The 24,679-nt window shown below is 35.1% G+C and overlaps 4 protein-coding genes across 12 annotated transcripts; 2 read left to right on the forward strand and 2 right to left on the reverse strand.

The window, feature by feature from the left end:
- Window positions 1-5,407, reverse strand: LOC18033257 (pentatricopeptide repeat-containing protein At3g22670, mitochondrial). 9 transcript variants are annotated; one of them, XM_024181458.1, is made up of 7 exons: window positions 5,053-5,407; window positions 2,895-4,777; window positions 2,301-2,371; window positions 1,558-1,667; window positions 1,020-1,083; window positions 786-885; window positions 1-687 (listed from the first exon to the last, which is right to left on the reverse strand). In XM_024181458.1, the coding sequence occupies exon 2, from the start codon at window positions 4,559-4,561 to the stop codon at window positions 2,921-2,923; it is 1,641 nt and encodes a 546-aa protein (XP_024037226.1). In that variant the 5' UTR covers window positions 4,562-4,777; window positions 5,053-5,407; the 3' UTR covers window positions 1-687; window positions 786-885; window positions 1,020-1,083; window positions 1,558-1,667; window positions 2,301-2,371; window positions 2,895-2,920. The 9 variants fall into 9 exon arrangements, with proteins under 9 accessions (XP_024037226.1, XP_024037220.1, XP_024037218.1 ...); XM_024181452.1 differs by having other exon boundaries at window positions 2,800-4,777; XM_024181450.1 differs by having other exon boundaries at window positions 2,301-2,374; window positions 2,800-4,777.
- Window positions 5,408-9,253: 3,846 nt separating this feature from the next.
- LOC112097176 (chaperonin CPN60-2, mitochondrial) lies at window positions 9,254-14,220 on the forward strand. The gene is made up of 18 exons (XM_024181479.1): window positions 9,254-9,501; window positions 9,649-9,673; window positions 10,002-10,133; window positions 10,399-10,558; window positions 10,688-10,863; window positions 10,963-11,058; window positions 11,325-11,429; window positions 11,507-11,593; window positions 11,704-11,793; window positions 11,906-11,986; window positions 12,077-12,145; window positions 12,366-12,443; window positions 12,596-12,691; window positions 12,892-12,991; window positions 13,088-13,191; window positions 13,432-13,537; window positions 13,629-13,707; window positions 13,837-14,220. Exons 1-18 carry the CDS (start codon window positions 9,464-9,466, stop codon window positions 13,949-13,951), a joined length of 1,737 nt encoding a protein of 578 aa, XP_024037247.1. The 5' UTR covers window positions 9,254-9,463; the 3' UTR covers window positions 13,952-14,220.
- A 512-nt stretch (window positions 14,221-14,732) lies between these two features.
- Window positions 14,733-18,536, reverse strand: LOC18032858 (PHD finger protein ING1). The gene is made up of 7 exons (XM_006420449.2): window positions 18,362-18,536; window positions 17,872-17,943; window positions 17,029-17,216; window positions 16,527-16,590; window positions 16,288-16,387; window positions 15,129-15,306; window positions 14,733-15,038 (listed from the first exon to the last, which is right to left on the reverse strand). Exons 1-7 carry the CDS (start codon window positions 18,387-18,389, stop codon window positions 14,928-14,930), a joined length of 741 nt encoding a protein of 246 aa, XP_006420512.1. The 5' UTR covers window positions 18,390-18,536; the 3' UTR covers window positions 14,733-14,927.
- Window positions 18,537-22,296: 3,760 nt separating this feature from the next.
- On the forward strand, window positions 22,297-24,426 carry LOC18032168 (serine incorporator 3). The gene is made up of 8 exons (XM_024190552.1): window positions 22,297-22,456; window positions 22,722-22,746; window positions 22,937-23,023; window positions 23,537-23,708; window positions 23,787-23,860; window positions 23,976-24,045; window positions 24,135-24,206; window positions 24,289-24,426. The coding sequence occupies exons 1-8, from the start codon at window positions 22,312-22,314 to the stop codon at window positions 24,424-24,426; spliced, it is 783 nt and encodes a 260-aa protein (XP_024046320.1). The 5' UTR covers window positions 22,297-22,311.
- Window positions 24,427-24,679: the final 253 nt, after the last annotated feature.

Here is a 24,679-nt window from a genome sequence, read left to right on the forward strand (position 1 = left end):
TAATAAAAATAACATATATAAATAAACAACCATTGAAATTCAAATACACTATCTATTTTTTATCTTGCTGTCAAACTGTTCTGTTTCGTCAAAATTGATATTGCCTTCACAAGAGCTGCTAATAGCTAGCTATCCTTAACTTCCATGAAGGATAGAAATTGATTGACACAGAGTACTAACAAAGTAAATATTATACTGAGTAGTTTTTCCCCTCAACCCTCTCACATGCTCTATGTACCTTTTGCTTGCTCTATATTGTACATTCTATTTTTATTCTTACAGTTGGAAGAAACCCACTGTGTCCTCAATAATTTCGAACCGGATCTTCTACTAGGGGAGAAGGTATCTTCAAATCTCAACTCTTGACAACATCTGCAGAAGAAACTGAGTCCTATCCAAGAGGATCATATTCATATTCTTACAAGTCCACCTTCTCAAATGCTCTTCCGTAGGGTTCTTCTGCTTTCTTAATGCCCTCAATCTATCTGTGTTGTTACCATCAGAGGACATCCGCTCTATGCTCAAACTCTAAACAAAACTCAGTCACGTACAGAAATCTCCAATAGGAGATCCATTCTCATCAGCATCTCTTAGATACGAAGCCAACATCAAAGATGTTGAACATCAAGTTCAGACAGAACAAAATAAAGTTAATGCAATCAACATTTGACGAAAATGAAGAGCTTCCTACAGATGACAGGAAAAAATTACAATCATTAGGCTACGGGTAATTTTAAATGCTTCACATGGAAAATATAATAAGCATATTTAGGATAGGAAGATACTTTTTTCGCCCTCCTCTACCACCCTCACCACTCCTTCCAGATTTTGTGCTACCATCAAGACTTGAAGCAGGTGACGCAGTTGTAGCAACACCATCTCTTCCTGCCAAAAACCATGTGAACATGAAACACTTAGCAAACACATGATCCAAATAGAGATACCATTTCTTTTTTTTAAAAAAAAAAGGCACAGCAAAAGCCTAGGCACCGGGTAAAGAATGTGGAAATGGAAAGTACCACATCAAAGCTCTTCATCAAAATTCTTCAGGTATTGATCTAGTTGTTGTATTTGTGTGTCTACCTGAAACGTGAAGGGTATACACAATTAGCACCGACCAACCAAAGATAGCCAGATAAAGACCACCAAATTCATATGTTTGAGCTTGTATGTGTATGGAGTAATCACATAACATACATCAGACAGAACCCATGGCTGATAATAACATGCTACATCTATGATGAAGTAGTACATTGTCTCATACCTAAAATCGTGGCATATTAACAAATAGTATTGTTTGGCAATTAAACAAAACTGCTCTTGAATTTCCATGCATTTCCACAACCTCATCAGAAAAATAGATGAACAATGATTTTGATAAGTGTAATATTCACCCAGTGAGTGATGTGAATAAAATGCAATTATTCTTTGATTATTCAAAAATCTTATCAGCTGCTGTGCAAAGAGACTACTCAGAGAGTAATCTCCAAATAGTCAAGAGTAATAAGTAATGTGCACCAATCAAATGTCAATGCAAAGAATCCACATCTGACATACCAAATCATAGGCCATAAGTGAAGTATTTGGTGTAATATTCCTAGCCCTAATTTCCCACATAAGATCCTCTATTTCTTGTTCACATCTTTGTTCATTTTCTCTTTGGATTTCTGCCAGTGTAAATACAAAACATCGCCACATTTGAGAATCCCAGACCAAAGGAGAAAAAATTACGTATATAAACATAAGCATAAACACTGGAAAGCAGATATACTTCTTTCTACAAGAATGGCAGACTCTAGATGGCATGGTAGGGCAAGGTGGGTGTTGCTACTTTGACTATTCCAATCTTACTAATCAAGCATGCCTGACCTAGAATCTGTGCAACTCATCACAAGCTTATAAGGGCATTGAGACCAAAGCATGTTATACAGAAGGATATGAAATCGCTGGTGATTCATCTGGTGATATTTTTATGGAGATTATCTTTAGTGTACTTAGCCACTGTCAATTTCTTCTAGCTCTCATCCATAATAGGGTCCCTATAATAGCACTAACTAAAATAATGAGAAAGTTGACGCCAGATCTAAGAATAATAAGATAATAAACTAAAAAGACCTCTAACTTCCAATACCCTAATTTTGCTGCATTCCTTATACTTCCAAGGGTAGGAATTAAAAAAGACAAGATTGTAAAGCTTGTTGGAAAGGCTGTAGTCCAATCATATCGATCACAAGAACAACAATAACAAATACATTCACGCTTCTTAATGCACTAAAATACATTGTTATCAGATAGCAAACCTTGCAAACTTTTATCAATATCTCTCAGCAATGCATACTTTTTCTGAAGAATATTGGCAGCAATTCCAGACCTGCTGCCCAAAAATAAAAAAGAGCATTAAAGCCAAGAGTTAAACGGAAAATTTATACCTAATGAGGTCTCAATGTCTTTGCCAGCTAGCAAAAAGTCTCAAAACCTTGAACAACTGATTCAAAGGTGAATCATTAGGGCTAATGTTCTTTACTTCTACTAGTGTACACTGAGCAATGTATACTCCAATACAAATGGCTGATCAAATTAAAATCTTTTTAAGATGCACTAGCCTTGTTAATTATCATAAAGATACCTTTTTTGTTTGTGCAAATTATATGATTACTGAAACTACATATAAAACAATACAAAAAAGGCATAAATTTAAAAGAATTACATCTTAAAATTGAATAATCATTGTGTCAAACAGAAGCAGCTTAGATTAGAGTTTCTATCATTAAATAAAACAGATAAAATTAGAGAGCTTACTGGCTTGAAATTCATCGAGAAATGACATTGTATCCAATAACTCTGAAGAACTTAAAGAAACGAATAGCAATCAGAATCAAATTGAACTGTAATACCTCAACAAGAATTCTAAAAATAAACGTTAAAATGTCTTTTGCTCTTTTGCATGTGCCAACAACTTGTCAATTCGTTCCTTTGCATTCCCCAACCTTTTCTTCTCAAGTTTCTCCTCCAACATCTTGTATGTGTTATGATGAGGAACTATTCCCTTTGATACCATTTCTTCAAAAAATGAGCAAGCCAGTTCAAGTTTCCCGCTCTCAATTAGCCCACGCACCAAACTCGCATAAGTACCAGCATCCATACTCACATCATTCTTAAACATGTGAGTTAACAAGAAGTTAAGCACCTTCATCCTCTTCTTACGACAGCACATCTTCAATAACGGTGCATAAGTCTCACAATCGGGCTTGCACAAATCCTCCTCCATCTTTTGAAGCAATTTTAATGCATTCTCCTCCTCTGAACGTGCACAAGCAGAAGAAATCATGGTATTATAAGTCAAAACATTCGGCACTACTCCCTGCTTTTTCATATCCTCAAATATCTCATTAGCATCCTTAACCCTTCCTGCTTTACTCAAAATGAAGATCAATGAACTATAAAACGAAGTATCGGGTAAGCAATCATCACTTTTCATTTTCTCATAAACCTTCAATGCTTCATTTATCTGCTTTGCTTTCCCTAATGCATGCATAACAATGGTATAGGTAATAACACTTGGCTTGCACCCTTTTTCTTGCATCTCTTTCAAAGTATCATCAACTTTGCGAAAATCCTTTTCGCGACAGTAATGCTCAATGAAACAAGTATAAGAAACTACATCCGGGCTAAATCCTTGTTGAAACATCTCTTTCATAGCTTTCTGAGCATCATCTACCTTCCTAGTTTTGCACCATCCATGAATCAAAATATTAAAAATTTGAGAACTCAAAGGTATGCAATCCTTGAACTCAAGAAACACTTTATAAGCATGTTCAACACTGTTCCCTTTTACCAATGTATCCATTAATACACTCAGGGCCCTTGTATCCTTTTCGACACCATATTTTTTCATTCCTCTAAAAGCCTCAACTGCATCATCATACCTACCACCTCTTACCAGCCTCCTCATAATGGTACTCATTGTAGCCAATGAAACATACCCATTATTTAACTCATCCATTTCTTTAACTAATTCCCACATAAGACAAAACTTCTTTGATTTTCCTAATACATCAACCATTGTGTTATACATTTCTGGCGTGTGCATATAACCTGTTTGTGTTTTGGCCCAAGTGAAGAACCCAAAAGCTGGAGTCAAGTCATTGCTAAATCTCCTCAATGTTTGCTCAACCAAGCTGTTTGATACACTCACGCCACACCCCTTTAAAGCTTCAACAACTTTATCAGGTGATTGGTACTGCTTACTGAGTATTTTGCTAATTTTATCAACATCAGTTTCATGGTTTTCACTCAGTACACGGCTGGAAATTCTGCTTTTTTCATTCAGTCTGTGACTCTCAACCCAACCGGCAAGTGAAGGGATGACAAAATCCTCATCTGGGCTTTGGCTGTCAAAGAATTTTATCCAACTCGGTAGCGAAGGTGACTCAGTGCTGCTGGGTGACTCGGCAGTGGTACAAAGAGGATTGCATGATAAGTAACATAAATAATAGATTTTGGCATGCTTTTGTAAATGGGATTGTGACAACAGCTTCAAAATATTGTGTTTTGGTAGCATTTTCAGTGAGTTTTGGACCTTCGCTAGGGGTGCACTTTGGTACAGTTCGGTATTGGAGAAAACCAAAGTTTTCGGTTCGGTTCAATATCACTGAAATAAAACAATAAACCAAACTGGAACTGATGGTTTTGGATCGGTTCAGCAACGGTTCTGCTTAACGGTACAGTAACATATGGAAGTAAGGGTTCTGCAATTAAAAGCTGGGAAATCTCCTCTCTGCAACAACAAATACATATTTTTTTCACTATTTTTATTGAATGCACAGAACACAATTACACACTCAATTATCTATGTAGAAAAACTAAACATAAAAAATTGACAGCATATATTTACATGCATAATTACGTTGCAAAAACAGTTATCGGCAAAAATGAGAGTGTATAAAAACAAAAACAGAAAGAAAAATAATGTTGCGGCGTTGCAGGGTGATTTTAATCTATTAATATAATGCACTCCAGTTAAAATTACGAAATGAAATGAAATCAAAGTACCTGCAAGCTGCAATACGCAGTGAGGGACTCAGAGAGTTCGGCGACCAGTGCCCACAACAGAGTCAACAACCTTGAAGGCGGCGGCAGCGGCAGTGATCACAACAGGGCCAGAAGGAAGCGGCAGCAGCAGTAGACTTGAAGGAAACAGCGATGGCCGCTAGATCGTGAAGCCAGAAAAAGCAATAACAGTTATTTACAGGCAACAGCAAGGCCACAAGGAATCGGCAGCGGCAGCGAAGAAAGGCGGCACGGCAGCGGCAGCGAAGAAAGGCGGCACGGCAGCGGCAAAGGTTTTGTTATCGACAGCGGCAGCAATTCGATAGATTGCTGCGTAGAAACTATAAATTAGGGTTCAAAGATGTGACATAACTGTATGTCTATATAGTATTTCAAAATTATAAATATACCGTTGGAAATCGGTCGGCTCCGGTCTGAATTTTAAACCAAACATCGAACCGAGTTTTACTTTCGGATTAAATTAAACTGTTTGGTATTTTTAATTAGAATATACCGATCCGAAACAAAAGGCGAATCAAATCGGTTTTTAGGGTTTGGTTCGGTTCTGCCCACCCGTCCTTCGCGTTTTTGTTCGCTCATTTAAAACAAACAAAGCAAAGGGATAACCGAACCAACCCAGGTTTGTACCTAAATCAGTTCAACCCGGTTCATCCAGATCGATGACAATCACATTATTGGGGCTTAAGTGTATTGGTTGTAAAGGTAATCTTGTGTTTAAACATCAACATTTTTTTCCTCAATTTTTGAATTCTAGCATTATTATCCCCGCAAAACTTGTATCTGGTAATTGGTATTGACCTAAAAAAATTGATATTTGTATGTGTTTATTTCGTATTTACATTTATAGTGGTAAAACAATTTAGTGAAATTATCATTCATATATTCTAAATTTGTGATTTAATAAAAAATAATACAACACTTTAAGGGTGTATCAGTCGTCCACCCTAAATTGACAAAAGTTTTCCGTCAACCACTAAACTGTTAACTATCGTTTTAAAGTTAACAGAACTATAGCGAATTGATGATTTTACCCTTGAAAACTATCATTTATATACCATTAAAATATTTTATTATTACTTATATATCCTTAAATTATCACTTGTATTATATAAAAAGACCATATTACCCTTTTAACGTTATCATATTTAAACGGTAACTAACAATTTTGTAGACAACATATACATTTTGACAACTTATGGTGGACGACTGATATACCCTGAAAGTGTTGTAGTAAATTTGATAACGGAGTAAACCAATGGTATACGATTGATAATTTCCCAAAAATTTAATCTCTTTTGAATTCTATTTTCTAGCTATTATAAAATTTTTAGCTCACCTAAGTCCTTTCAAGTAAAAATATCAAACAAATAATAAATAGAAAATGGAGGGATAATAAAATCAATTACACAATACACGAATTTACACAAAAAAACTCCTATATCGGAAAAAGCTAGGGTCACCAAAAGATGATGAGAGAAAAATTTATTATGTGAAAAATTATTATAAGCACTCTAGCATTTTTCCTTACACTCAAAACTACAACAACGCATCTAATTCCTGAATAGATCTACCGTTTCTCTCACAGTAAAAACTGTCTACTTATAAAAAATTGATTGTTGTGTTATGCAAACAAGTGAACTCAATATCCTTATGTATAGTGATTGTGATTATTTCTTATAAGAGGAGTATTCATTTTGTTTTAATATTAGTTATACTCATTCTTGAATAAGTCAAGTCCAAACGAGAAACTACTTATTTTTTAAATATAAATTCTATTATAGAAGAAAATATCCTAAGAAATCTTTATTAAAAAATAAGACATATTTTTTAACAATTTCTACATTGATGAGTTTTTCAATTAGGTGACAACATGATTTACTATATATCCACACGACCATGTATTTTTCACCTTCTTTACTCTACCAAAATTACACTCACATGAGAATTACTCCATCATGAATAAAGTATTATCCTCCAACAGTCATAATTTTTTGCATAAAAAATTATCATACTCTATTTTATCTAGAGTACACATATTCGACGCATGTCAATCACCTTAGCACCAAAAATAACCCTAGCGTCACCATTGTTTGATGATGGCGTTCAGCATAATGCCTTATTATGTGTGGATGCCTCGATGGTTAACGGGCAGCAGTTTGGCCTAGAGATGGCAAAACCCCGGGCCGGGTCCGGGTATTGCCATGACCGGACCCTGCCCGGATGCAACCGGTCCGGGTCCGGGTTCGGGCCGGGTTTTAATCCGGGTACCCGGATTTTATATTTTTTAATATTTTATGTGTATATATTTTTTATTTTTTGGTAATTTTATAAGTTTTAAATTTATTTCAATAAAATTTGACATGAAAATATAAACTTTAAGTGTTTAAAACTTTATATATGTATAATAAATAAGTCAAATAAATATAAAATATTTAAAATAATATATATTTTATAATTTTTTTTAATAAAATCCGGGTTCCGGGTTTATCATGTGATGCCCAAGACTGACCCGGCTTCATACCCGGGCCGGGTATTACCCGGCCCGCAACGCCCGGGTACGGTCCAGGTCCGGACCGGGCGGGTATTTTTGCCACCTCTAGTTTGGCCATGTCCAATTAGTTGTTTGTTTTTAGTGTTCAAAGAGAAGAGCTATCTATGAAAGTGTCTAATTCTTTATAACCTTATTTATGTTAATGAATTGGTATTTCTTTTCAAAAAAGAATTAAAAAAGAAAAGTTGCTACCAAAATTAAGTAAACCATTTGAAAGTTTTAATTTAACTTTTTAATCCCAAAACGAGGGCTAAGGCAGAGGAGGGGTTGCATTTGGTTTATCTATTACGTGCATCGGTGCATGTCAAGTTAGCTCATGGATGATAGATTGTGTGACTTCAGAATTAAACTAATAGCTTTATTTTAAAAAAAATTAATTTTAGTTAACAACAAAGTAAGAAAATTCAATTATGTTCATAAACAATCTCCTCACACCTCGTGACAAGAAGTCAAGCTCAACTTAAACTTTCCGAGAAAAAAATGGATTTACTAAGTTGAGTTATATAATAAAAACGATTGTATGTTATGTCTAATTGTTCTATTTTAATTTTATTCTTAGCTAAAAAGTAATTATATCTTGTTCAATTCAATTCGAAAAATAAGAGTGGAATTATTTGCACAATAAAAATTCTTTTGAACACTCTTATTTCAATAAATTTATTTATTATAAAAATACTTTTGATGTGTATTATTAAGAAATATTTATTATCGGTCTATGTAATATAATTAAGCACTCTAAATACTCATCCAATTATTAATACACTAATTAATCCATTCATTTTTTAAAATCAATTCATTCGCAATTGGGAAGAAAAATTAATGCATAAACATTTAAATCGCTGTGCAATATTTGATTATTCTTCAACTAGTAGACATATGCATTGCTATAATATTAACCCCCACAACAAAATGCTTTTCCATGCCTCTATCCTTTTCTTTTTCCTTTTTTTTTTGGAAATTTTTTATTAAAATAGATGAATCTATTACACAGAATAGAAAAATTAAAATGACGAACTTAGAATTTGATAGGACTTAAAAGGCATCTTTAAAAACTTAGTACCTGAGCAAAGTATGTGTAAATTTTGGCTTGATTTGTGTTGCAAGTATATGTCTAAATTTCTTAAAAATTTTCTTTTTTAATATTTTAATGAGTATATAACATTAAAACAATTTTTTTAAATTTAAGAGGTGAGCGTACAAGATAATTTTTAGAGTGCAAAATAATTATATCCATTAGAAACCAACTAAATATATTGCCAAGTTCATCAACTTTTCAAATAATTACAATGTTATCAATTTATAGCTATGATAGATTAAAAAAAGAAATTAACATATAAAAAAATTGATTTGTTTTGAATTAATATAAATTTTTTTCTTTAGATCTCAAAATCCATTAGAAATCTTGGATATTTTTGTAGATTTTTTTTTGTGAAGATATTTATTTTTATTTTTATTCTGTAAAACAAAAGAAATTGCAAATGAACCCATTTGAAGCTGGTGGGGTCGACTTGATTTTATCCGGGTGTTAATTGGATCCGGCAAGCTCATTACAAAAACGTAAAACCCTTCAACCACGTCCGTTTGATTTGAAAAATAAATAAGAGATTTTGAAAAAAATAAAAAAATAGAAATTAAAAAAGCACAAAACCCTAAACCCTAGCGAGAAACTAAAACTAGAAGCTGCTGTTGGATATTGGGTTCTAGAGTCTTCTCTTCTCTTTAAAAGCAAAGCACTATCATCGTTCCTCTCTTCGCTTGCTCTGTGTCGCCTCTCCTTCTATCTCTGCCACTAGACTGTTACTCTCGGCTTCCTCTTCTCTGCAATTTTACGAAACTGCCACTATGTATCGTTTCGCTTCAAGCCTCGCTTCCAAAGCAAGGTAACATACAACAACAACAACAGCATCACTGTGATTACAAGATTTATGCCATTCAGCCCATTCTCTTTAGTGGGTTCTAGTTAGAATCCGTAACGACATTTGATTTGCTTTGAAAGTTCTGATTTTTATTTCTTTTTCGGCTCGCAGGATCGCTAGGAACAGTACCCAGCAGGTAAAATTTTTGATTTTTTGAATTGTTTAAACAGGCTTCGTTTGGGACTGCTTTTGTAAAAAGCCTTTGGGTTTCCAATCTAAGTACCTGAAGTGCTTTTTGAAATAGCACTTGTTAGAAAAGTACTTATCAAATTTCAATTTTTTTTCCGCAAAAGGTTTTCTTTTTGTTTGAAGTGGCTTTTCTCTTTAGTTAGAGGCATTCCCAAATTTGCACTATTGGTTTGCCTTTGGTTGTGTGTGTGTATGTATAAATATGTTTATTTATTTTTAAGTATTCTGCACTGTGATGTTTGTATTGATGTATATATGAAATTTTATGTTATTAGATTGGAAATAGATTGAGTTGGTCCAGAAACTATGCTGCCAAAGACATTAGATTTGGGGTTGAAGCTCGAGCTTTGATGCTGAAGGGTGTTGAAGAACTCGCCGATGCTGTCAAAGTCACCATGGGACCTAAGGTTCTCTATCTGCAACCACTAGTCTTTTTCTAGAAGAGGCTGTTATAGGGCTTAACTCTTTTGTTCCTAACTATGTATTTATCTAGGACAAAAGAAGAAAGTAAACGTGTATTTGTTTGGGGTTAACCATATAGAGACAAAAAGAAAAATCAATAACATCTTTGCTTCTTGCATTATCTGTTTGTATATGTTTCTTCTTCTGTTTTGGAAGTTGAGCGAGTAGGCAGACTAATGATGGTTTATCTTTTGTTTTTCTGTCCCAAAGGGGCGTAATGTGGTCATTGAACAAAGCTGGGGTGCTCCCAAGGTGACGAAAGATGGTGTTACTGTTGCAAAGAGCATTGAATTCAAAGATAAAGTCAAGAACATTGGTGCTAGCCTTGTGAAGCAAGTTGCTAATGCCACCAATGATGTTGCTGGTGATGGTAAGCTTTCAATAACAAGAACTAGTTTTATTTTAAGGCTTTTCCTGTGGCTTACTTGATTAGAGTGTCATTATCTCCATGCGATTCTGTATTTTGTTAAGCAGTTTGAACTTTTTAATGTGAACGCAGGAACTACCTGTGCAACAGTTCTTACCCGAGCAATATTTACAGAAGGCTGCAAGTCAGTTGCTGCGGGTATGAACGCAATGGATCTTCGACGTGGTATCACTATGGCAGTTGATGCCGTGGTAACTAACTTGAAAAGCAGAGCCAGAATGATCAGCACATCTGAGGAGATAGCACAGGTGTGCAAGGCTTGTTCTTTCAAATCTTAATGCAAGCTGATTACTTTTGCGCTATCAATGCTTTGAGATTCATCTGACATTCTACTATTAATTTGACAGGTGGGGACAATATCAGCAAATGGAGAGAGAGAAATTGGCGAGTTAATTGCAAAGGCCATGGAGAAGGTCGGCAAAGAAGGAGTAATCACCATACAAGTAAGTTAGTTTTTATATATTATTTGTTTCCATAGTTTTTATATATAATCTGTTTCCCTGCTTAAAATTTCTTCCTAGTGCTTGCTGAGAAGTTATTTTTCATTATTTAGGAAAATTTTCATCTAATTATAACTTCTCAGCAAGCACTAGATGAAAATTTTCAATATTTTCTACTGTGGCAATTTCTTATCCATGCTCACTGGGCTTTTTATTGCTATGACATTTCGATGATGTTTGGTCTTATGCTTTGTGACAAACTTTTGCAGGATGGGAAGACATTATATAATGAGTTGGAAGTTGTTGAAGGAATGAAGCTTGACAGGGGTTATATATCTCCTTATTTCATAACCAACCAGAAAAATCAAAAATGTGTAAGCATTTGCTCCTGTATGACTGATTGTTGAGTAGCTGCTTCTTTTAGTCATAATTTTCCCTGGGTGTTTTTCAGGAATTAGAAGATCCTCTCATTCTTGTCCACGAGAAGAAAATCTCAAATCTAACTGCTGTTGTGAGGGTATTAGAGCTGGCATTGAAGGTATGTGTTTGTCGGTCTGTCAATATCTCTGGCTATATGCAAATGATAATAGTGATTTTTTTTTTGTGACTGGTTCTCAAATTGACCAATTTCTTCTTATCTTTGTTCAGAGACAAAGGCCCTTATTGATTGTTGCTGAAGATGTTGAAAGTGAAGCGCTAGCGACTCTTATTTTGAATAAGCTTCGCGCTGGAATCAAGGTTCATTTATTGCTATTTTTTCATTGCTTTCGTCTTTTAGATACTCAATTTTCTCTTCAATTAAATTTTCAGTCGTTAGTTTCTGATCTTATCTGCATCTTTTACTGCATAGGTATGTGCCATCAAGGCCCCTGGGTTTGGAGAGAACAGGAAGGCCAATATGCAGGATCTGGCTGTTCTCACTGGTGGTGATGTAAGTTAATTCTCTCAAATATGTAAATTTAGTGTCAATGGTATTGTATGTGGCATGACCCTCCAGGGTACATGTTTTTGTGTATTGTAGCTGATAACTGAAGAGCTCGGCATGGACCTTGAGAAAGTGAATCTGGATATGCTCGGCACTTGCAAAAAGGTAAGTTCAAACGCCATTGGTGAGATGTCATGTGCACTCCATCTTTTTAATATTTTTCCTGTTATTGTGTGCATCATATTTCCATTAATGAGTCATCTTGTCAAGTTGTCACACTTGAATATATTTTTGTTTTCTTTTCAAGATTGCAGGTTGGAATAGTGTAATGCTTTTGGGTTGCATTTTTAATACATGTCTTTAACGTGTAATTTATGTCATGTAGGTTACAATATCGAAGGATGACACTGTCATTCTGGACGGTGCTGGTGATAAGAAGTCCATTGAAGAAAGATGTGAACAGGTATGTGTCGTTTCCAGTTGAATTATATTCTCATTCATTTTTGAACTTATGCTGATATGGAAATAACAAAAATAACTGACACTGATCTTTTGGAATTCAAACTTGATTAATGAGTCTGAAGTCATTTGCTGTGGTTTTTTTTGTTATAACAGATTAGGTCTGCGATTGAGAACAGCACTTCTGATTATGACAAGGAGAAGTTGCAAGAAAGATTGGCAAAGCTTTCTGGTGGTGTTGCTGTGTTGAAGGTCTGCTGCGGTTTTATATAGCCCGTTGCCTACATTTGATATCCCATCAACTTATAATGCAAAAATACAGACTGGGCTTGCCTGGTCTTGCTGAATTCTCTTAAATAGTTGTATAGGTTCCTGGAAACCTTTTTGAAAACCTTTTAACATCGTTGAGCTTAGAGTAAGAGTTGACCATAGCGGAAATTTACTTTGTGCAGATTGGAGGAGCTAGTGAAGCTGAAGTTGGTGAGAAGAAAGATAGAGTTACTGATGCTTTGAATGCGACGAAGGCAGCTGTAGAAGAGGGTATTGTGCCGGGTGAGTTTCTGTGTTCTCTTCTTCCTAAGGTACTATTAATATTGGTAAAATCTTATCTGTGGACAATCTTTTCATTCTTCACTAATTTGCTTGCAGGTGGTGGTGTTGCCCTTCTATATGCGGCAAAAGAGTTGGAAAAGCTGTCCACTGCTAACTTTGACCAGAAGATTGGTGTTCAGATTATTCAGAATGCTCTAAAGGTTTGTATCCTATCTGCCTTTTCTAGATATGTTATGTGGCCTTGTAATGGCTTTTAAAGTATATGGTCATTGTCATATTAATTTAGCTAATTATATGAACTCGCTCACTTCATCCTACAAAGAAAATCTTAAGTGACTCAGCTGACTGGTTGCATACCCCTCTTCCACTACCGAGAAGCTTACTATTTCCTATTGCAGTGTTGTGATCTAATAAATTAAAAATGTAATTTTCATTTGCAGACACCAGTGCACACAATTGCTGCTAATGCAGGAGTTGAGGGGGCTGTTGTGGTTGGTAAGCTATTGGAGCAGGACAACACTGACCTTGGGTATGATGCCGCCAAAGGTCAGTACTGGAGAATTTTCTTCTCATCTCTCTTCAACGTCTTTCCCCCAGTGTACACTCTGATTTACTGAATGAAATCTTTTTTATTCAGGTGAGTATGTTGATATGGTCAAGTCTGGAATTATCGATCCATTGAAAGTAATCAGAACTGCTTTGGTTGATGCTGCAAGGTAAGCACAAGAAGCTAGCTCCTTTTAGAGTATTATTATTATTATTATTATTATTATTAATCCAGTATAATTGTTGCATTATGGAAATGTCTGTGGGTGGTAATTTTGTTATGTTACCTTTTCTTGCAGTGTATCATCTTTAATGACCACAACTGAAGCTATTGTTGTTGAGCTGCCTAAGGAGGAGAAGGAAGCTCCGGGAGGCATGGGTGGCATGGGCGGAATGGGGGGCATGGACTATTGAAATCCCAGTAGAATGCTTAACTGATTGTCCCCTTTTTTTTTTTGGGTTCCATAATCAACATACAATCTGAATGTTAGGATTTTGTGGCCAGCTTAATGAGTCTCAATTGTGTCAATCATAAGGCATCCTTGTAATCATAGTGAGAGGTAGGCATTTAGGTCGTTTGGCAATTTAGGATAAGACATTGCTGATTGATCCTCCACTTGGATGATTGGTTGGTTTTTAATTGAACTGTATTTTATTTCAAAATAAAATATATCTTCCTTGCATATTTGGTGCTTGAAAATGCAATCTAATATTTATTATCTTATTAGTTCCTATTTTCCTTTTTTGGATTAGATCACAATGTAAATAATTAGGGGAATATGCAAACGTCCAATTTCAATTTGTTTCAAGTGACTTGTTTGCAAATACATTTCAAATTTTATTGGTGGGTTATAATGAATAATTCTATAGCATCTTTTAATGTGCAGTTCCAATTGTTTTTATGAAGCCATGTCTAAATCTCAATTGTTCATGCATTGGCATATTTTCACTTTAGGTGGGAAAAACAAAGGAAAAAATGAAATTCATATAAATAGGGTTCATCATTTCACCCGCGACATCGGAGTTCTTTTTTTCCCCCCCGCTTTCTTTCTTGTTTTTTTTTGTGGGGGAGGGGGGAATACTGGAAATGTATTACGTGTAAGCTCACAAAAAAAAATTCACAAATGAAATTAGGATGTGATACATTCTCGAAGAAGCTTCAACACTGCAAATTGAATTACACGCTAAGTAGCTGAACAACAAAAGCAGATGAATCCTAAATCATTAAATAGTTAGCCTGAACAGAGTAACATGAATCACACACTAAATAGCTGAGCAACAAAAGAGATGCATCCTACATCATGAGATAGTTAACAAAACAAACATGGTTCCTGTAACACGTTTTATTTTCACATCTAGGATGTACAAATGCATATGGCATAGTCAGGCATCATCTGCCTTTGCGACGGTTTTTCAAAGCTGCACAATCTGGACAATACCATTTCCCTTTAGGCTGTTCTTTCAAACCAACACAGCCAAAGTGGAACCATTCTATCTTGCACTGTCAAGACAAAAACACACTTTCGTCAGATGGATATTACATAAAAGAAGATATATTAGGGATTACTTATCTGAGGATTCAATTACATACGTTGGGGTTATCGCATGCAACCATCTCTCCATAGCTGACTTGGTTGCAGACACAGTAAGTGGGTTCATTTGGATCCACGGGTAAATCTAACTCCATACCAGTAGGATTTGCAACTGGTGTTGCCGCTGCTTCCGTCACTGCTGCTGCTGCAGCGGCTGCCGCTGTTGCCAGGCGTGTTCTGCAGATGTAGGGTTAAAGATCAGCTTGGAAATACATTTCTTCTTCTTCTTCTTCCATGAACAGGCTCATATTTGAAATAAAACATAGGTTATCTAGAAAATAAACATTTGTTTCTACTTGATATTTCTCCCTTCTCTCATATGGGTAAAAACATATCATTCTCTATGTTTCAGACAAGTATCAGATAGATATGATTGAAAAATAGGTGACAAGCTAATAAAAATAACATATATAAGCAAACAACTGTTGAAAGTAGAATATACCATCTATTTTTCTTGCTGTAAAACTTTTCTGTTTTGTCAAAATTGACTATTATCTTCACAAGAGCTGCTAATAGCTATCCTTAGCCTCCATGAAGGATAGAAGTTGATTCACACAGAGCCCTAACAAAGTAATATTATACTGAGTAATTTTTCTCCTCAACCCACTCACATGCTCTGTTTCTAGGTCCCTTGGCTTACTCTATATCGTATCCATTCTACTTTCACAGTTAGAAGAAACCCACTCTCTCCTCAATAATTTCGAATTGTATCTCAATTAGGGGAGAAAATATCCTCAAATTTCTAACTCTCGATAACATGTGCAGAAGAAAATGAGTCCTATCGAAGTGGATCATATTCAATATTCTTCCAAGTCCACTTTCTCACATGCTCTTCTGTAGGGTTGTCCAGCTTTCTTAATGACCTCTATTCAATCCTTGTTGTTACCATAAGAGAACATGCACTCCATTCTCACATTCTAAATGAAACTCAACTATGTACAGAATCCAACCTCCAATAGGAGATCCATTCTGCTTAGCCAACGCCAAAGCGGTTGAACATCAAATTCAGACAGAACTAAATAAAGTTAATGCCATCAACATTCGAGGAAAAAGAAGAGCTCTAGAGACAACTGGAAAAAATTAAGATCATAAGGCTACGGGTAATTTTAAATAATTCATATGGAAACTATAATAAGCATATGTAGGATAGGAAGATACTTTTTACGCCCTCCTCTACCACCCTCACTGCTCCTTCCAGATTTTGTGCTACCATCGAGACTTGGAGCAGGTGATGCAGTTGTAGCAACACTATCTCTTTCTGCCAAGAACCATGTGAACACGAAACACTTAGCAAACACATAATCCAGATAGAGATACTATTTACTTAAAAAAAAAAAAAAGGGTCAAAGCATAAACCTATGTACTGAACAGGTAAAAAATGTGGAAATGGAAAGTACCACGTCGAAGCTCTTCATCGAAATTCTTCAGATATTGATCTAGTTGTTGTATGTGGGTATCTACCTGAAACATGTAGTTCATACGCAATTAGCAACAACCAACCAAAGATTGATTCATATGTTTGAGCTTCTATGTGCATGGAATAATCACATAATGTATATCAAACAGAACTTGTGGCTAATAATAACGTGCTACATCTATGACAAAGTAGTATATCGTCTCATACCCATAATCATGGCATATTAACAATAGTATTGTTTGATAATTAAACAAAACCGTTATTGAATTTCCTCATTAGAAAAATAAATGAATAATATTTTTGATGAGTGTAATATTCACCCAGTCAGTAATGTGAATGCAATGCAATTGTTCTTTGATCATTCAAAAATCTCATCAGCTGCTGTGCAAAGAGATTACTTTGAGAGTAATCTCCAAACAGTCTGAGAAATAAGTAATGTGCAGCAATCAAATGTTAATGCAAACAATCCACATATGACATACCAAATCATAAGCCTGAACAGCCAAGGCAACCTTTTCATCTGCAATCCTGATGCTATGCTTTTGCTCATCAAGGGCATCATCTGAGAATCTGATAAGCGAAGTATTTGGAGTAATATTCCCAGCCCTAATTTCCCGCATAAGATCCTCTATTTCTTGTTCACATCTTTGTTCATTTTGTCTTTGGATTTCTGCCAGTGCATGTACAAAAAACACTGCATTTGAGCATCCCGGACCAAAGGAGGAAAAAATATGTCCATAAACGTAAGCAAAAAAACTTGAAACCTTTTAAACATACTTCTTTATACAGGGATGGCAGACTATAAATGGCATGGTAGGGTAGGGTGAGTGTTAACTTTGACTGTTCCAATCCTACTAATTAAGCTTGCCTGTCCTAGAATCTTTGAAACTCATCACACAAGTTTATAAGGGCATTGAGACCGCAGCTGTTACACAGAAGGATATAAAATCACTAGTGATTCATCTGGTGATGTTTTTATGGAGATCACTTCTAGTTTACTTACATTAAACTAGTGGCTACTGTCAATTTCTTCTAGCTCTTGGTCACAATAGGATCCCTATAATAGCTACATCACTACCTAAGGCAATGACAAAGTTGACACCAGATCTAAGAATGATAAGATAATAAACTAAGAAAACCTCTAACTTCCAATACCCTAATTCTGCTCCATTCCTTCCCCTTCCAGAGGGCAGGAATTAAAAGAGACAAGATTGCAAAGGTTGTTGGAAAGCCCGAAGTCGGATTATATTGATCACAAAACCAGCAATATCGAATACGTCCATGCTTCTTAATGCACTAGAATAGATTGTTATCAGAAAGCAAACCTTGTAAACTTTTGTCAAGATCTCTCAGCAACGCATACTTTTTTTGAAGAATATTTGGCAGCGATTCCAGATCTACAAAACAAGCATTAAGCCAAGAGTTAAACGGAGAGTTTATATGTCATATGGTCTCAATGTCTATGCTAGCTAGCACAAAGTCTGAAAAACTTGAACAACTAATTCAAAGGTGAATAATTAGGGCTAATGTTCTTTACTTCTACCAGTGTACACTGAGCAATATATACTTCAATAAATATAGCTGATCAAATTAAAACTGTTTCAAGATGCACTAGCCTTTTTAATTATCATAAAGATACCCTTTTTCTTTGTGCAAATTATATGATTGCTGAAGAATACATAGAAAAAAAAAAACGAAAAAGGCATAAATTTCAAACAATTTCATCTTAAAATTGGATAATCATTGTGTCATACAGAAGCATCTTAAATTAGGGTTTCTATCATTAAATAAAACAGATAAAATTAGAGAGCTTACTGGCTTGAAACTCATCGAGAAATGACATGTTCGGTGAATTATTTAGGGGATTTCAGGATTCACTGCAGCTGATTTCGTTTAATTTCTGTGTAAGTTTTCGGATTCTTCCCGCCAGAGATTCAACGAACTTTCGAGCCCTAGAATCGGGTTTCTGGTTATCAAATTGACATTTATGTCCTTCAGTATTTTCGTTTTTAACTTTTTATCTTGTACAGTTGTACTTTATCCGGTCGTCCAGGAGGTGGATGCGGTGTCGTTTCAAACCATCTTAGCCAGGCCCAGCGGGTTTCAAATTTGGGCCTTCTGTCGTGCTTCGCACTGGGCCCATATTTTAAAATGGGAAGCCTAGATGACTTTAAATGTGTGTTGCTAAAATTGAGTTTTTCGAGTCAATTGGTAGTGTTTTAAGATGCAATGGTCACCGTTGTTAATTAACTTTTGATTTTATTAATCGATATTTTTTAATGCAAAATTAATACGGATGATTTTTATATGATTTTTTTTCATTGATGGTTAAAGTTTGGGTACAAATAATAATGGATTATGGATGATAAAAGATAGATGACTAATGAAGAAAATAAAGGTTCAAATTTATTTGATTTAGGAGTTAATTTGGTAAAATGAGATATTTAAAATAAGGTTGGCAATGAAATTTAGTCATATGCATGATTTTGTAACTTAACTAATCATCAATAGGCAAATAAGGGTATCTTCATGATTTTGGTACGTGTAATTTTGAAAAAAGTAATTATCTCTCAATTTCAAATTTTATAAAAAAAAAAAATTGTCGACTTCATTCCAGACGTGTCATGGGTTAATATATTAATTTTTATGATCCAGGATTCTATTAGTAAATATATAATAATAATAGATTTACTAATTATAACCATGTAATTAGGAGGTTACTACAAGTCTGAATTCATAAATTTTATGTACTAGAGACAACCGAATACCTACCAAACATAGTTTGAAAATATCCACTCCTGTAGAAGGAAATTTTCATTATAAATTCGCAAATGAGGAGACTCGATCTATTGCCCAACGAGTATTTGAGGAGTCACGGCACCACTCCTCCACTAAGTTGAGGCAGCAACCAAACGCTAGGCCAAGATGTTAGTGCCCCATTTTTTAAATTTTTTTTCCATTTCATGTTAATGTTTATTTATTTTTTTTTTTTATGATATAGTTAGCTGAAAACTTGGAGATAGAGGTAAGACAAGCTAACATAATCAGGCAGTTAATCACTAGTGCTATGTTCTGGCATTCTTGCCAAATTTCACCAAACTTTATTACCCAACAATTCAATATTAATTATCAAATATTCAAACTCATTGCCCACAAGTTTATACTTCAATTCAAAGTTAAAAACCAAAAAAAAAAAAAAACGATGATAAAACACCTTAAAACGCCAGCCTGAAATGGCGTTTCAAATTTTCAATACTGGTATATTTTATTGTGTCAATTAATTATTGACAAATCAAGATTTTTGCTTATGGGTTACGTAGAGCCTTTTCAAATAATCACGAGGACGCGCCACGGCCGCTACTTTTACAAACGGTCTGGTAGATTCGTTAATTAATTTAACCTCTAAAAAATGATATGATCAAGAATATATCAACGGCTGAGCGCGTGGTTGAGTTCGGGCCCCACACGCCGTCTTGAAATCAGGATGGTCAACGACATGGGCCCTCACAAGCTTGTTTGTTTTGTTTGTCTCTAAGCTCTCAATCAAAGCTAAGCTTGTTCATCAAATCATCATAGACCATAAGTAATAGAGCTTTCACTATCATCAGGCTAGATCTTTCCCATTTTGCATTTTCGTACATTTAATTATGCCTTTTTCTATAAAAAAAAAATTTATAACATTGCAAGTCTATTTATATTTGCAATAAAGAACATCTAAGATCAATTTTGTGACCCATTTGGACTGTGAAAAGTTAGAAGAAATTATCAAATATTTGAAAGAAAATTAACTATTTCTTTCGTTAACGATGAGAAGCGAAGTGGGTTTATACGTAACAACCAAGCAATTGGGTGGTTTCCAATTTTACAAATCTTTTCATATTGAATTCGCAAATACTTTTGAGGTGGAATTATCACTGAAAAATAAATCATGAGACATTATTTGATATAGCTACGTTTATGTTCGGATGTTCAGACTTGAGCATCATCATTATTTGATAAGTGGGTGTTTAACAAATACTTCACCTACTTCACTTTCGAAATTAAGTTGATAAGGCCGCAGTTATTCAACTGAGTAAAGACTTTTGATTGCCTAAACAACATGCGTGCTTCATTTTCTCGTTATCAACTTTTGTCTTTAAGTTTGTTTACTTGCTTGGAGGATGTCGGAGAAAAGATAAGAAAAGAAAGACCGAAGATTATGAGCTGTAAGGACTAAGGACAATGTTGGTAAGTCAAAAGGACAAGAAGAAAATGAGCGGAACCAAAGCAAAAGTGATCAAATATAATATAGTAGACCAGCCAAGCATGTGATTGATTAAATCATGCAAGTAACTCATTATATATTAACCTAACCCAAAAGAAAAAAAAAACAAAATTAAAAAAAAGCACTGTATATTTTTTAAGTTTTATCAATGGAGCCATTTCATACATTGTGATATAATAGACATGAAATAAATAGCTCAAACAGGGTAATTAAGCACAACAAAAGCCATTTAGTGGTTTTGATTATGATGGTATTAAACATTATAAACTGAAATTTTTTAAACCTGCTGCTTCATATTAAGTGTTGCTGCACTCATTCTTTGTCTCTTTCGAGGAGCTAGTGAGCAAGGAGCTTCATTCATATCGTGTACAGCCACAGAGGTTAGAAATTTCACTTCACCTCTCTCATTTGACACGTCATTAGTATCTCTTCATTCTCTTGTAGATAATTTTTTTTTTCTACGTCTCATGCTTCTTTTGATTAAACATTGTGATATTGGTTCTTCTGGGCAATTTTCAGAAGTTGAAATGGAAGGGAAAAAAGAAAAATCTACTTTCGCTTTGTAATTTTAATAACTGAACTGATAATTAATAATGTGAAGAAAATTATATTGCACGGTGGGCAGGAGTTGAATTTTAATCAGGTATCCCTCTAAAAGATCATACTTAATTTGGTTAATTTCCACCACTTTGGACGACGTAGACTGAGAATCAAGTTAATCAATCTTCAGTCATTCCTAACATTCTTTGAAATTTCAGCTGCCAATGTGGAAACAGTGTATATTCTCTTTCATGACCATCATATAGGAAGCTTGCCAAAGTTTAGTGGTACCAAACCTGCCTTAAAAAGATGAGAAATAAGCTTTTCTTGTAAGTTGTTGCAGAAAAAAGGTGTAAGAGTTAATGTCAATTAAAAACTGTCCTATTTTCATTCTTGAAAGAGCAGAATGAGTGGGTCTGCTGGAGCCATTGAAGATTGCTCAGCAGAAAAGAAAAGATCTCTTCGAGTTCGTTATGTTTATGGCATGATCTTCCTGATGTATATTCTTCTTGCTTGGTTAGTTCGTGACTACGGACAAAAGTTTTTGCCTCAGCTCCATTGTGAGTCAAAGTTCTTCTGCTTCCCAAATGTATACAATATGATTACTCAAAATCTTTAATATAGCTGGAGCTTTGAGGGAATGTTAGTTGATTTCCTCATTCTTTTGCTTGTGGGAAAATTGTTTTGCAGACGTAAAAGCTTGTGGAGCTGGGGGAAACAATTGCTTTCGCATGCTTGGAGTTCTTCGCGTGAGTTTAGGATGCTTTGTATCTTTCTTCTGTTTGTGACCATCAAGTATTTTCATTTTTGAGCTGTTAGATTTCTGGTCCCAGTATTGAAAAACTATAAGTGTTACCATTTGGACCTCTTATTTGTTGTCTGAAGAATTTCTGTCTGAGCATAGCACCTCTTATTCAGATTTTGCAATCCTTGACAATGGATTCAGATCTTTTTCTTCCTAATGTTTCTCAGTACATGTTCCACAAGAAAATTAGATGAAGTTCGCAGTAATTGGCATTCGGGGTGCTGGGTTTTGAAGTCCTTTCTATTGATTGCGTCAATGGCAGTTCCATTCTTCTTCCCTTCAGATTATATGCAAATATATGGTAAGTGTAACTTGAGAATCAACCACTGCATGTTAATGTTGCAGTCATGTTACATCTATCTGTATTTACTCATCTGACAATTGATGGAGAAACAGAGCAAAACTAACACATTTGAGAAATAGGAGCTTCCTTTTCATCCTCTATATATACTAACGGAGCCTAAAAAGAATAGAACTTTAATGTATTTCTTTCGAATTTTCATACTTGACTACATGCCTTTTGCCTGCTTTGCATTTGCTTAAAATGTTTGTCATTATATGTGCAGGTGAACTTGCTCGCGCTGGTGCTGGGTAAGCTTCTCATATATTGTTAAAGTGGAATTAAGTATCTAACCATAGCTTCATATACGTTGCTTTAACACCTATACTGCAACATGTTAAAAGCATTGAGTAACTTCTGAAATGTGCGAAAAGCATTTCATTTTAACTTTCATTTTGGACAATGTAGCGATAAATCTTTATTTTCGTTTTGATGATGCAGGATCTTTCTCCTTCTCCAACTTGTAAGCGTGATTGAGTTTATTGTATGGTGGAATAAGTACTGGACGCCTGATGATGAGAAGAAAAGGTATAAGATTCTCGCTCACATCAAAAGCCTTTTTATGGCCTTAAAGTTGCCTCACTACCACAGTAGTGCGTTCACATCAAAAGCCCTTCTATGGCCTTAAAGTTGCCTCACTACCACAGTAGTGCATTCAAGTTAGGAAAATAAATGTCTGAGAGGACATAAGCGCATCAACTTGAACTGCTTAGATAGATCGACAATGCATATTGAAAGAGTGAGTACACTACAGGGAAGTAAAACTCTTTAAGATGTAATACTAACAGCAGTTGATATATTTCTAGAAATTGTTCTCGGAAAGAACTCCGCACAATCTAGCTAGCAATATACACACATGAAGTCAGAGAGGTAACCTTGTGCCATATGCTACATCAGAAAAAGCATCAGCATAGTGCCAGAGTGCAATTTGCTTTATGATACTGGGATAGAAATAGAATGGTCTTGTTTTGGATACAAAGATCTTTTTTTCCCTTCTGGAATTGGTTAAATAATGCTACTTCCATGCTTTTTATGTTGCAGCTGCTCGCTGGGACTATTCATGTCAACAATTTTCTATGTCGCTTCTATATTGGGGATTGCGCTAATGTACTACTTATATGCCCCGAGACTCGCATGTGCCATCAACATATTCTTCATTACATGGACTGCAATTCTTGTCTTAGTGATGATGATTATATCTTTACATTCACTGGTATGACATATACTCACAGTACTCCTTTATATCTCCTTTTTATGAAGAGCTCATTACGTATCTGTTTCATATATACAGGTCAACAGAGGTCTTTTATCCTCAGGAATCATGGCATCTTACATTGTTTTCCTCTGTTGGTCTGCTCTTAGAAGGTAATTAAGACTAATTCAAAAAATTATAATCTAAATTCTACTGCTAAAAAAGTAGAGTGTAATTTCGCATGAAAATATAACCTAAATTTCTGCATTTTAATGTATGGCTTTTCAGTGAACCGCCTTATGAGAAGTGCAATGTACAAAAACAAGTAAATAGCAATGCTGATTGGACAACAATACTTGTAAGATTTAACATTAATCTTTCTGTATTCTTCAATACACGATGCAGTTCATTTTTTTTTCAAAATCTTCTTTTGATTTTTGTTTCCAGAGCTTCCTGATCGCCATTGGTACAATTGTCATGTCAACCTTTTCAACAGGAATTGATTCACAATCTTTTCAGGTGATAATCCCTCTCCTTAGTAGCAAACCGAGCGTACGTGTAACATCGAATGTACAGCAGATATTCACTAATGTTTGTGCAGTTCCGGAAAGATGAAGTTCAAGAAGAGGATGATATCCCTTACAAGTACGGAATTTTTCACCTGATATTCTCCCTCGGAGCCATGTATTTTGCAATGTTATTCCTCAGCTGGAATCTTCTAAACCCGGCGAAGGAGTAAGAAACCAGATTACTTGTGTCTCAAGTCATCGTTTACATCATATTTTTTTTTTAACTGATCATTTCCAAAAAACAATTATCAATCAGATGGAGCATTGATGTTGGCTGGGCAAGTACATGGGTGAAAATCCTCAACGAGTGGCTCGCCGCCACCATATACTGTAAGTAAATTTGATGTGTCTCGCTCGCTATATGTACTTCCAATTCCTTTCTCTTTACCTAAATTTGTTAAAAGGGTTTTGTATTTGCAGTGT

Source organism: Citrus clementina, unplaced genomic scaffold, assembly GCF_000493195.1.
Source record: "Citrus clementina cultivar Clemenules unplaced genomic scaffold, Citrus_clementina_v1.0 scaffold_9, whole genome shotgun sequence".
Taxonomy (NCBI): Eukaryota; Viridiplantae; Streptophyta; class Magnoliopsida; order Sapindales; family Rutaceae; genus Citrus; species Citrus x clementina.

What these genes read in the sequence shown, in the direction of transcription:
- LOC18033257 (XM_024181474.1), bottom strand. Translation starts at nt 4,561, where the DNA reads ATGCTACCAAAACACAATATTTTGAAGCTGTTGTCACAATCCCATTTA.
- LOC112097176 (XM_024181479.1), top strand. Translation starts at nt 9,464, where the DNA reads ATGTATCGTTTCGCTTCAAGCCTCGCTTCCAAAGCAAG. An exon ending in TGCTCGGCACTTGCAAAAAG is followed by an intron (nt 12,146 to 12,365) that starts GTAAGTTCAAAC and finishes TATGTCATGTAG; the next exon opens with GTTACAATATCGAAGGATGA. An exon ending in TTGAAGAAAGATGTGAACAG is followed by an intron (nt 12,444 to 12,595) that starts GTATGTGTCGTT and finishes TTGTTATAACAG; the next exon opens with ATTAGGTCTGCGATTGAGAA.
- LOC18032858 (XM_006420449.2), bottom strand. Translation starts at nt 18,389, where the DNA reads ATGTCATTTCTCGATGAGTTTCAAGCCA. An exon ending in CGATGAAGAGCTTCGACGTG is followed by an intron (nt 16,388 to 16,526) that starts GTACTTTCCATT and finishes GGTTCTTGGCAG; the next exon opens with AAAGAGATAGTGTTGCTACA. An exon ending in TTGCATGCGATAACCCCAAC is followed by an intron (nt 15,039 to 15,128) that starts GTATGTAATTGA and finishes TTGTCTTGACAG; the next exon opens with TGCAAGATAGAATGGTTCCA.
- LOC18032168 (XM_024190552.1), top strand. Translation starts at nt 22,312, where the DNA reads ATGTTTCTCAGTACATGTTCCACAAGAAAATTAGATGAAGTTCGCAGT. An exon ending in AGATTATATGCAAATATATG is followed by an intron (nt 22,457 to 22,721) that starts GTAAGTGTAACT and finishes TTATATGTGCAG; the next exon opens with GTGAACTTGCTCGCGCTGGT. An exon ending in CTGATTGGACAACAATACTT is followed by an intron (nt 24,046 to 24,134) that starts GTAAGATTTAAC and finishes TTTTGTTTCCAG; the next exon opens with AGCTTCCTGATCGCCATTGG.